Source organism: Bos indicus x Bos taurus, chromosome 22 (assembly GCF_003369695.1).
Source record: "Bos indicus x Bos taurus breed Angus x Brahman F1 hybrid chromosome 22, Bos_hybrid_MaternalHap_v2.0, whole genome shotgun sequence".
NCBI lineage: Eukaryota > Metazoa > Chordata > Mammalia > Artiodactyla > Bovidae > Bos > Bos indicus x Bos taurus.
In genome coordinates, this window is record NC_040097.1 from 18,285,756 (window position 1) to 18,298,224 (window position 12,469).

Genomic DNA, 12,469 nt, shown 5'->3' on the forward strand with positions numbered 1-12,469 from the left:
TCTCACATCCACACACATCCGAAATGCAGTACTTGGATGCAATCTCAAAAATGACAGAATGATCTGTTTGTTTCCAAGGCAAACCATTCAATATCATGGTAATCCAAGTCTATGCCCTGACCAATAATGCTGAAGAAGCTAAACAATTCTATGAATACATCTAATTTCCCTTTAAAAATACTTGAAGTCTAACACCAAATAGTCTTTCAACTACAAGTTGCAAACTTCATAATAAGTAATGTAATTATTACTAATTTGTCCACCATTATCTATAGTATGACATTATATTTTCCTTAGGTACAATAGTGTTACTCTAAGAATACTGCATTCTAAAATAATGCAACTAAGAGTAAGAATGTCTAAATCAACTGATTTTTCTTCAAAGACTATATGTAAATAAACATTTATAATATGTAATCTAATTTTCCATTGACTTATATCATTAATAAATGGAAGACATAATCCTACAGAAAAATAACTTACAAAAATCCCCCAAACAAACCCATTTGATAAAAAGGGATCAAGCCAATGTGTAGAACTTGTTTAAACATAGCCGAGCACTTTTGTTGGTCATCTGTATTTTAGTTTGTATCTTGTTATTGCCTCTAACAGCAAAGCTTGCATGATATAGAAGGCTTCTGCCCTTTTCTTTGGCTGCCCACTCTTGGTAGGCTCTGACTAAAGGTGGAGCAGGGCAAGTGTTAGCAATGAGATGGTCACACTACAGACTCAAGCCATCTTCTGATGGTCTTGGCACAGGGGTGACCAGAGAGCTATGTCAATCACAGCTTTGAAAATGCATAATAAATTAATTTTCAATTTAATGTAGTTGGTAACAAGTACATGTCTGCATAATAAATGGTGAAGGATGTCAGAAGTTGAGTAGCTAGTAGCAAAAGTGAAGTGAAGTCGCTCAGTTGTGTCTGATTCTTTGAGACCCCATGGACTGTAGCCTGCAACGCTCCTCCGTCCATGGGATTTTCCAGGCAAGAGTACTGGAGTGGGTTGCCATTTCCTTCTCCAGAGAGTCTTCCCAACCCAGGGATTGAACCTGGGTCTCCCCCGCATTGTAGGTAGATGCTTTATCATCTGAGCCACCAGGGAACTAGTAGCAAAAGAAAGCATATAAAGGGAAGATGAATTGAAATATTCAGAACTAGTATTCTTCATTTTCTCCAAAAGCCCTATTGCTTCTTCTCAAGGCTCATCCTTCATTATAGGTGGAGAGGTATCTTCCTAATGTGGTGTTATTTAAAGGGTAGTTTCCACTAATACTTCCCTCAAAGTTTCCATGGAACTGTCACTTCCCATCTGCCATAAAACTGCCACCAACAAGTCATTCTTTTGGCTCGGGTAAGTTGTGCACATGGGAAGGGGATGGGCCTGCCCAGTTGGCAAATGGTGTGGCTGCCAGACTAGCCAGGTACTACTGCACGAGAGCTGACAGCTGGGTGGAAGCAGTACAGATGCTCAAAACAAGTGCTCATTTTACAGTTTATAGGTTAATTTTATTCAGGGTGAAAGGGACACATTTTTTCCCAACACATTTAAAATGTACTATTTATTCATTTATGCATAAAGCGGTTTGCAGTAGGTTTATGTTTGGTTTGACTAACAGTTTCATCACACTCAGAAGCAAGAATGTTATAAAAAAGGATTTCCCCATGCACTTTTGCTATAGAAACTCATTAAAAGTTGGAAAAAAATCATAATTACTGTCTTAACGATCTCACCATATTCTCAACTGGTTCTGAAGGTAGGAGTTATGGACTTACGTATTTCCCCTTGTCCAAAGGGGTATTCTTAATCAGATATAGCTGTTAAAAATAAGTTTGTAAGCATACAAACATGTTTTCCTAATTATTTCTATAATTTCTACATATAAATAATTTGTGTAATTTCACTAAGCCATAACTTAACTATAATCTGCTTTTAAAATAATTATTTTTTTCTAGAAAATATCAATGCCTATCAATAAAGAACAATACTAAAGAAATTTCACAAATTCATTTTCTATGGAGAAAAGAGGTATAATATATTAAGTTTTAAACAAATGTGTCAAACTCCATTCAGTTTGGTATTTCACAAGGTATTAAAAACTTTTTATGAATTTATTGATATATGAGATACATTTGTATTCTAAATAATTGCAAACAGAAAACCTCCTTGTAAGGCAAGTCCCAGCAGTAATCCATGATTCATTATTGCAACTTTAATTGGCACAACTCCTGAAAATTCTGGGACCATATGGAAAATAATGAGTCCTAATAGGTCTAAGGTGAGAAGATGGCAGGGGAGTAAGGAAGGCAGGAAACCCTCAACTCAGAATGCTTAGCATCTGCAACACAATTTCCCCAGAGATCTAGAACAATGTGCTCTCAGTGTTTTACTGGTCATGCTATAATATTACTAAACTGCATATTATTTCTCATTCTGTGAGACAAAGATTAAAATGAAAAAACAAAATCAAACCAAAAACTGGTTTCCATAATTAAAAATGAAATTGGCTGACTTAATAAAAAAGGCAACAATTTAGAGTTACCATAACAACCTGAGGCAACTGTTGACTGACACTGCAATCTGCTGCATTTTTATAAATAGCAGTTGATTTTCCCTCTTTCAACTAGTTTTAGTGTTTAGTTGAAGCTAATAGAACAACTGTACTTTACAACTATTTCCCTCATCAGGCAATGTACCTCTTCGCTGCTGTCAGCACCGTAAAAATCTTCCTCTGTTTCGGTGTCACTCCTTGTCACACTGGTATCTTCTTTTAGATCCAAAGTAAACGGGCACCCTTCTGGGGACATACTCTGAGTCTTTCCATGAGGTGCCGATCGTGGTCTGGATGAAAAAGTGAAAACACCCTTTGGAACAATCTGGGTTTCCTCTGTCTGTTGATCCTGTTCACTTTCCTTGCTGGCTTCTAGCCACAGGCATGAAGTATGGCAGGAGTCTTCATCCACAAGTAGAGACTGCGGGGTAGAGGCCAAATAGGGGATGTGATCGCCATTTTCGGGAAATACCCACTCATCTGACAATTGCAAAAGATGACAGAAGTTAGAGCAGTATTCCATAAGTGTTATATTAGGCAGGTAGTTAGAGTAACACGTCTTGTTCCTGAAACAGGTTTATCAAATAATGCAAAAGCCAAGGAAGGTAATTTATCCCCCATCTTGTAACCTGCTAAACTTTTAACCCACAGTTAGTGCTCAGAGCTGTGGGCGACTCATTTGTACTTACTTCCACTCCATCTGAGTTGAAACACTGGCCAGGAAATTTGGAAGTCTGAAATAATTATCACCTATCTTGCAGCAAGTTCTTTATAGCACAGTCTCATTAATTTGATAATCCAGAGGGGGGGAATCTTCCAAATTTAAAAGGGTTTGAGTTAGGAATTTCTTTTAACTTCAGGAGGACAGAGTACTTAAGCTCTTTAAATAAAATGTCTGGGCCTTGTTCAGATTACAAAACTGCAGGAGGAGAAAAAAAACAAACTACAAAAAGCTGACAGTCTTTCCCTCTCCATTCTACTGATTGGAATAAGACAATTCATAAATTAAACTGAGAAGACCTGTCAAGTAATAGTAAGTCCACAGAAATATTTGTTAGTGTGACTGGTGAATTCTGCTGCTGAAAAGGACCTTTGGATTTAATTTTAATTTTAGGAGAGAGTGTTTTGATATGAAAATCTTTTCTGCACATTTTTGTTTTCTTTAAAAATACTATATACCACCACTAAGATATATTGTTATCAAAACTTTAAAAAAATTAGTCTTTTACTCAATATTGGGATAGATCTTATAATTTTATGACCACAAAAAACTTGAAAAAAATTTTCTATAAAAAGCATTATTAAAAGCAGGATTACTTTCTTCTTTAGAATGACATCAGGAAAAGTTGAGCATTTTCTCAACTGAATCTGATTTTTTTTTAATTTTTTGCTACACTTATTTTTTTTTTTTTGGTCAAAATCTTACAAGAATTTATGTTCTGCAGAACCACAATGCAAACATGGTAATTTTACTCCTGATTCTTGAATCATATTATGTTCATATCATAAGAAGAATATCTAAGAGCTAAGACTGGCTAACTTGAAACTTCAAAGCTGATACTAAAAAATCAAAAGCAACAAACAAACAAAAAGGCCTTTAATAAAAATTAAATTGACGGCACACATAAAACTGTATTCTTCTCAAGTGAATTCATCTGTTTCTTAACTTATGACTATGATTATATAACATAACTTGCCTATAAAAGAGCTGTAAATACGCATTTCTTAGATAAAACCTATTAAGGACGAGACTTCCCCATTTTCTATAGGTAAATGGACAATAGCAGGTTGAATCTACTTCATCCGACCACGTTCACAGCAAATGCGAAGAGTCTTGAGTCAGAGTGGCTGTGAGTGATGGTCGTTCAGTCATGTCCAACTCAGCGACCCCACGGACTATAGCCCGCCAGGCTCCTCTGTCTTTGGAATTCTCAGGCAAGAAAACTGCAGAAGGTTGCCATTTCCTTCTTTGGTGGATGAAATTAATATATTCACTGGCTTGTCCTCTTCTGGACAGCAAACTCTTTGCCTGGTGCTAAGTGCCTAGCAGGTGCTTTGTAAACATGGTAAATGCTTTAGTAAATGTTGAGTAAGATTACAAAAACCAATGTGTTTTGTTATGTACAGAAGTATGTAAAGAAAATGGGAGGAAAAGATCTTGGGAATCTACATTAGATAATTAAACAACTTGTATGACCTAGCACCAAACATATTATTAACTGTCAAAAAAGTCAAAGTAAAAGAAGTATTTTCACACTAAAAGAACTCTAATTATCTCACTACCACATGCTTTTTTGGAATTTGCAGTTTTACCTCAAGTATTTCCATATCAATTGTAATGAGTAATTTGGTATGTTTTCTTAGGAAAATATGTAAATTACTGTGTAATCACAATATTGCAGCAAACAAGATAAATGCAAGAATGATCACCTAAACATCTAATTAGTTTTTCTACACAGTCAGATTTATGCTAGACACACTAATTGCGCCTAACATTTTAATGAAGGTTTCAACACTGCATAAATAAGACTGACAAACTACAAACAATTTTCATTTTTCCCTAGCTTAAAAACAATTTGCTTTTGTAAAAGTACCACACACCTGCTAGGCAAGATATGTTGATGGGCTCAATGCACTATACTCCAATATCTCCATTATAAAGAGGACTGGAGAATTGCAACAATAGATAATCTTTGGGGAGGGTGACTATGTCATAGATAATCTTTCGGGAGGGTGACGATGTCATGTGAAAACTTTACAGAGTTTTAAACTTTTATTCTGAACAGGGTAATTTGTGCATTAAAATTTGAAAATAAAAATACTCTTTCATCCATTAAAGTCTGATGTAAAACTGAGTTAAAAAGAGATTTTAAAAAATGATAGATTTTAGGAAATGTCTGTATCATGACTTTTCAAAATGCCCAGGCTTGAAATATTTAACATATTCATATGTTATTAACTATTAGCAATTATGGAATAATAAAGATGCTAACCTGCTTGATCAGGAGACTGGGGTACTGGAGAGCTGGGGTTCATTGTCTTTGCTCTTTGCTGGGACATAGCGGTGAGGACAGTTGCTGCTTTATGTTCATCATTCCTGTTATTGTCTGAAGAATTGCCTTTAATGGAATAAATATTTTCTTCTATATTACTTCTTTTTACATATATAAATTAATTTTTGAAAATGGCATTTGGTATACTTTTCTATATGATTATTAAAAAGAAAGTTTGATGTGACAATATAGATTATATGCATTTTTTTCCAGTAGAATATTTTAAGATGAACTCAGTTGCATTTTTTGTAGAGGTTCATCTTAAAATTCCTTGATATTTGCATGGGGACATTTTAAATTTAAGTTTTATGATATGTGATAAAAGGAATTCCAAAACCCATATAATTTTTTAAAGGTCCTATATTTTTTCCTTAGGTTCCATGTAAAATGGAGTGTGTTTTTTCTAAATGACAATTCTTATTGAACTCAACTCTTTTAAACAAAGCTTGTTCCTTTAGCATCTTAAGAAAAATGGATACAGGCATTGCAGAAGTAATTTTTCTACCTACTATTTTACAAAAATAATATGAAACCTAGCAAGCAGAATTTTGGCCTCCCCAAGAAAGCTACACTTTCGAGAAATTATGCTAACAGATGTATATATCATAGATTCTGGGCTTGATTCAGGATAGACTAATGCATGTGTATACAAATTTGTACACACCCGACTCAAATCTAGTATTTTAAGAAATAACAATTAATAGAATAGTTGACTATATCTCTCTAATGCTTTACTGGTTGCAAAGAGTTAAAATTTTAATCTACATTATAATAGACGTCAAGAAGTCCAAAAGGAGAGACAGCAAATATAACAACAATCTAAAATGGGCCCAATTTAAAAAGAAGAGAGATAAGTGAAACATGAAAAATTGTGAGTTAAGTTCAATTTTAGTAAAGTCTGCAGGCAGGAATCTCCATCAAATTTGGGCCGTTTTTAAAAATCAATAATTTAAGCTTATTCAGCCTTTGAGAGTACAAGTAGGAAGTCCTTTACTTTTGTGGCACTGTCTATTTAATCCAACAAATCTCTGTTAGGGCTCTAGAGCAATTCTTTTGTAGAAAATTTGATTTCCATAATCCTTGTAGAACAGACATTTATATTTTAAATGAATTGGTTCATAATCCTTTGAAATTTACAACCTGCAGAGAGAGATTCCATTGCTCTGAATAATATACAGATATAAGATAGTATTGAATTAGTGCCATACCGCTGGGTGTCTCTGTCCTTTCTCTGCTGGTGCTTTTTAACCGTAATCTTCTCCTGTTATTATTCTTATCGGCTGATGGTTCTTGAGGGGGATGTGGATGCATAATATGCAGACTGGCTGGTACATTTTCATATCAAAGAACAAAAAGCCAGAACAGAAAGCACTATATAGTTTGAAATAAAACTCTAAATGTAATTATAGCCATAATGAGAATGTTCATGTATCATTTTGACAAAATGTAAAGCTGTACAAAAAACACAACTTATTTCTTTATAGGAACTAGATATTTATTTCTATTCCCTATATTAGAACTGTATCAGGTTTTCAAAACTACTATTGTATTTTATTCATGTAATGTAACCATATAGAGAACTAGAAATAATTCAGATTAATGCTAATCATGCAACATGCTATATTAGAAAACATAAAAAAATAAAATCTATGGCCAATGCAGAGAAATTATTTTTTTCCTTTAAAAGAGTGTGGCCAGCTGTCATTCAAGAAGCACTTAGAGGGTAATTTCCAAAAGAACCCTGTAGAGGTGAGATCAATCTTGAAGAATTTTAAATTTCTGTAATAATAATAATAATATTCATAGCAGCAGCATTTGATATTTACTGAACACTTACATTCTTGGCACAATACAATGTGCTTGAGGACTGACTGTCCTCACTGAATCCTCAAATTGACACTTTAAGGCAGCTGTTATTACTACTAGTGATAGTAGGTACTGTATCCTTACTGATGAAGAAACTGAGGCTCATAGTTTTTAAGAAATTGATCAGGGTCTCACAGACAGTGATAAAACTGGGACTGAATATCTGTTATTAATTCCCTCATCTCAGTTTTATATTCCAATGGAGATACAGTCTCTAACAGTGATCATTAATTTCTAAATCAAATGAACCCAAATGTCTCTCCCCTTTTCAATGCTGATAAAAGTCAGACCAGGAAATGTGGACAAACTGACAGGGAGTGGTAAGCCTTGGGTTCTGATTTCCATTCTTTCCAATAACTACCAATTGGAAACAAATTGCAAATCACTTAGTCTGTTAGCCCTGAACTCTCAATCTTATATAACTTGGGGTAAAAGTCTTTTCTTTACTAATGGGGCTATTTTTTGTAACAGGGAGGGAAAATAAAGAGCACTTTACAAATGGAAGATTAATTAAAAGACAAAACAGAAAACTTAAAATGCACATGGGGTTTGCAAAACATAGCAATAATTGGATACTACATTTTATCACTAGCCATCAGAAAGTAAAAACATGGGGTACTATAGCAATGTAAAATAACAATAAATAGAATGATAGGTTCCAGAAAATTATATATATATATATATATAAAAGCACACTATTCTAGACATATTTCAATATCTACCATCATTTTCATTTTTAAATGATAATTCTTGAACTTAAGATCTAATCAAGAATATAACTATGACTTTCTTATTAACATTTCTCACTGTTTTCACTAACTATCAATTTTTATGCAGAATTCTTACCAAGAACAGGTACAGTTTGCTTTATTTGGCCAATATTTTCTTTATCTCCTTGTGCCTCAGACTCAGATAACAGCAAGGCTGACATTTCTGCACCGTTAACACACTTCTCTACTGTAGACTGCTGGTGTAATCGGTTACTTTTGGACCCAACAGATCTTACTGTCTATAAGGAAAAAAGAATTAATTTATATTTTAAAATATAGGAACTGCATTTATTTCTTGTAGAATCTACATAGAAGAAATAATAGTTGGACAAATAAAGTAAGGTTCAAAAAAAAAAAAAAAACAAAGGGAATGAGAACATTAAAAAGTTGGAGAGGGAAATTATGGTAGAAAATTAGAAAGAAATGGAAGGATAAATATGATGTGACATAAAACAGAAGACAAGCAAATCTTATAGAAATATAAATTAAAATGTGCTTATTTGCCACACTCCATCTTTAGTAGGTAGGAGTTGAAATGAAAACCACTGTGTATGTCAGATACTCAGAGGAAACTAAAAATAAAAATATAACATTTGAGAATCTGTTCATTGTAAGGTATATGGTGATGATCCAACTCCTTTATGAAGGAGACCACAAAATGTGCTCACATATATTTGTCTTTAAGTTTTGTGAACATATTTAATGAAAAGAATACTCAAAATTGTTAACTGTGTTGACATGACAGAAAGAATACAGTTTTGGGGTCTTCTAAAATCCAGAATTTCTGTTCCAAATTTATTCAAGACTTATGCTTTTGGCATGTAGTCTCTCTCCCTTCTGTTCCCCCTCTGAATGGGAGAAAACCCTTCCCCTCCCATACCACCTATGCTTAGGAAAGCTCTTCAAACCTTGCTCCTACCTCATTGGATAGCCTCATGTTATTTCTTCTGCCAGAGAGTGGAGGTGGTCCAAGAACTTTGGATCCAAAGGCAATATGACAAACATCTTGATGTTTACTGTTCCGCATGCTAACTGTTCCTCTGTTAATGAACTGATCTGTTTTGTAAAAGGAAGGTAATAATAGTCCATTAATGGGCGTAATGGCAAACACTATGTTGCAGTATTTCTGAAAGTACAATCGAGGGGACACATGATCTGAATCCTCCCCTGCTTTAACCTACCCACCTTCCCAGGGCACTTACAAAAGCACAGATACTGAGGTTCAACATCAGATCTATCAGATATGCATTCAAGAATTAGAATTTTGTTGGGGAGTCAAGAAATCTATAATCTTCACAGGTTCCCCCAAGTGGTCTTTGTGCTAAGTATCTTTTGAGAACCTCTACCACAAATGTTTTTCCTCATAAAAAAAAGAGAAAAAAAAAAAAAGAAAAGGAAGCTACTGAAAAATATATATTTTTTTTCTCTTTAAGGAAATAATTAAAACTAACTCAACTGAACAAGTATTTCAGCACTCAGGCATTTCCTAGAAGTTGTCAGTGACACAAAATGGATAATACACACTGCTTGCCCTCAGAGAGTCTGAAGGGAAGTGACAGCATAGGTAAACAGGGAGCTACAACATAAGGAAGACCAGTGAGAATCAAGAGGAAGTGACTTCTTGAATAAATCCTGAATGAATAGTAAGATCTCAAGAATTAGAGATATATAGGCTAGTGGCTCAGATGGTCAAGAATCTGCCTGTAATGCAGGACATGCAGGTTCGATCCCTGGGTCGAGAAGATCCCCTGGAGAATGGTATGGCAACCCACTCCAGTGTTCTTTCCTGGAGAATCCCATGGACAGACCAGACTGGCAGGCTACAGGTTATAGGGTGGCAAAAAGTCAGACACGACTGAAGCACCTTACCACCACGTGTCCAAGGCAGAAGAAAAGTAACTGAATACAGGCATGAAAGAATAAAAGAGTAAGGTATGTTTGGGGGATAATGAAACCACCAGCCTAGCTGCAAGAATAGGGTTGGGTCACAACGAAAAGGGCCTTAAAATTATAACAGCCTATTCTAAAACTGGTAGGCAATCACAGAATAGGTAGGAAATCACTGAAGGTTTTTGATTCAGGGAATCATCTCCACTGAAATGCTGGAGAGGGTGTGGAGAAAAGGGACCCTTTCTACACTGCTGGTGGGAATGTAAATTGGTACAGCCACTATGGAGAACAGTATGTGCTGTGCTTAGTAGCTCAGTTGTGTCCAACTCTGCAACCCCATGGACTGTAGCCTGCCAAGCTCCTCTGTCCATGGGGATTCTCCAGGCAAGAATACTGGAGTGGGTTGCCGTGCCCTCCTCAAGGGGATCTTCCCAACCCAGGGATCGAACCCAGGTCTCCCACATTGCAGGCAGATTCTTTACCATCTGAGTCACCAGGGAAGCCCATAGAGAACAATATGGAGGGTCCTTAAAATACTAAAAATTGAACTACCATATGATCTAGCAATCTTACTCCTGGACATATACCCAGAGAAAACCATAATTCTAAAAGATATATGCATGCCAATGTTCGCTGCAGCACTTTACAATAGCCAGGACATGGAAGCAATCTAAATGTTCATCAGAACTGATAAAGATGTGGTACATATACCCAATGAAATGTTAATCGGCCATAACAAGTAACAAAATCTCGCCACTGGAAGAGACGTGGATGGACCCAGAGTGTCATACATAGTGAAGTAAGTCAGAAAGAGAAAAACAAATACCATATAATATTACTTATGTGTGGAATATAGAAAAATGTACAGATGAACTTCTCTGCAAAGCAGAAATAGAGACACAGATGTAGAGAACAAAGGTAAGGATACCAAGGGTGGGGGGGATGGGATGAATTGGGAGATTGGGATTGACATATACACACTACTATGCATAAAATTGATAGCTAATGAGAACCTAGTGTATAGCACAGGGAACTCTTCTCAGTATTCTGCAGTGACCTAAATGAGAAGGAAATCTGAAAAAAGAGGGGATGTGGGCATATAGCTAATTCAGTTCTTCGTACAGCAGAAACTAACACGACATTGTAAAGCAACTATACTCCAATAAAAATTAATTTTAAAAAAGCTTTTAGTCCAACATAAGGAACATCTTTCTTTAATTAAAGCATGTCTAGTTGTTGTGGTGGTGAATTTTCTGTCATTTTGAAGGTGTTTGAACAGAAGTGTGGAAAGCTATTTTGGATATTATAAGGCAGATTCTCTAATTTCTATTTTTAGCCTAGTCCTCTCTTCTGAGAGTCACTTGTTCTATCCAGTGGCCTTCTTCATCAGCTTCTCCTCAATGTATCAGAGACACCTAAAACAAAAAATCTTGTCTAATGAATGGCATCATAAACAATTCAGGTTGAAATGTCAGAATCTTGACATGAACCTTGATCCAAGAGACCATCATCCCTCTCCATCATTTGGATGATCATTTGGATGATCACAAAGCCGCTCAACTGATCTACCAAGTTCACTCTGGCTCCCTGTCCCATGGTCTCTCCAAAACGTAGCCAAAATGGTCTTATATAAACATCTGATTGAATTATTCCTCTTTGTCACTTAAAACTTTTCAATGGCTTCCCTGCCAATCTTAGGATTAAGAAGGAAGTCCTTAACATTGCCTGCAATAACTTGCATGTTCCAGTTTCAGTTCAGCCTTAACACCTCCCATCTTCTGCTCTGGCCTCTCAGTTCTTCCTACATATTAGAGCATTCATACATGCTGTTGCCCATGGCAGGAAGGATCTTCCTTCCCCTCTTGGCCCTTATGTTTCAGATCATGTATCACTTTCTCAGACTAGTCTTCCCATACTCCTCTGATTAGGGTACCCAAATTAAGTACTCCCATAAGCTTTCCCTCACAGAACTTGTCAGACTTGTGCTTTCACATGTGTTTATGGAATTCTCCAATGATGTATATTTCAGTAGATATAAACTCAGCGGTCTGCTTTGTCATCCCTGATTTGCTAGCCTACTGCTTGGCACAGAGCAACAGACCTTTGCTGAGCAAACCAAATGAATCATAAAGTATAAGGGGTCAGAACGCAAGTTGGATTAAATGACTGAATATTTCTAACTACTGTTGAAACTTATTTTTAAGAAAAAAATCTACCTAAGAGTTTTATGTGTGAATTGAGGAGGACGACTAGACTGAACAACTGCCAAGGTATGGGGGATGAAAAAGAAGGGTCAACAATGACCAAGACATTGATACTTACAAGAACTGTGTGGCTTT

At 35.7% G+C, this 12,469-nt stretch overlaps 1 protein-coding gene across 6 annotated transcripts in view; it reads right to left on the bottom strand.

The window, feature by feature from the left end:
- C22H3orf67 (chromosome 22 C3orf67 homolog) overlaps positions 1-12,469 on the bottom strand; it is a 267,751-nt gene that overhangs the window by 99,690 nt on the left and 155,592 nt on the right. For 4 of the 6 annotated variants that reach the window (XM_027523120.1, XM_027523119.1, XM_027523124.1 and 1 more), the window contains exons 8-12: positions 9,160-9,296; positions 8,317-8,479; positions 6,813-6,929; positions 5,545-5,670; positions 2,697-3,031 (exon numbers count right to left, since the gene is read on the bottom strand). In XM_027523120.1, coding sequence (XP_027378921.1) covers positions 2,697-3,031; positions 5,545-5,670; positions 6,813-6,929; positions 8,317-8,479; positions 9,160-9,296 — 878 coding nt within the window. The remainder of the gene's footprint in view (positions 1-2,696; positions 3,032-5,544; positions 5,671-6,812; positions 6,930-8,316; positions 8,480-9,159; positions 9,297-12,469) is intronic. The other 2 variants (XM_027523121.1, XM_027523123.1) reach the window with 2 other exon arrangements.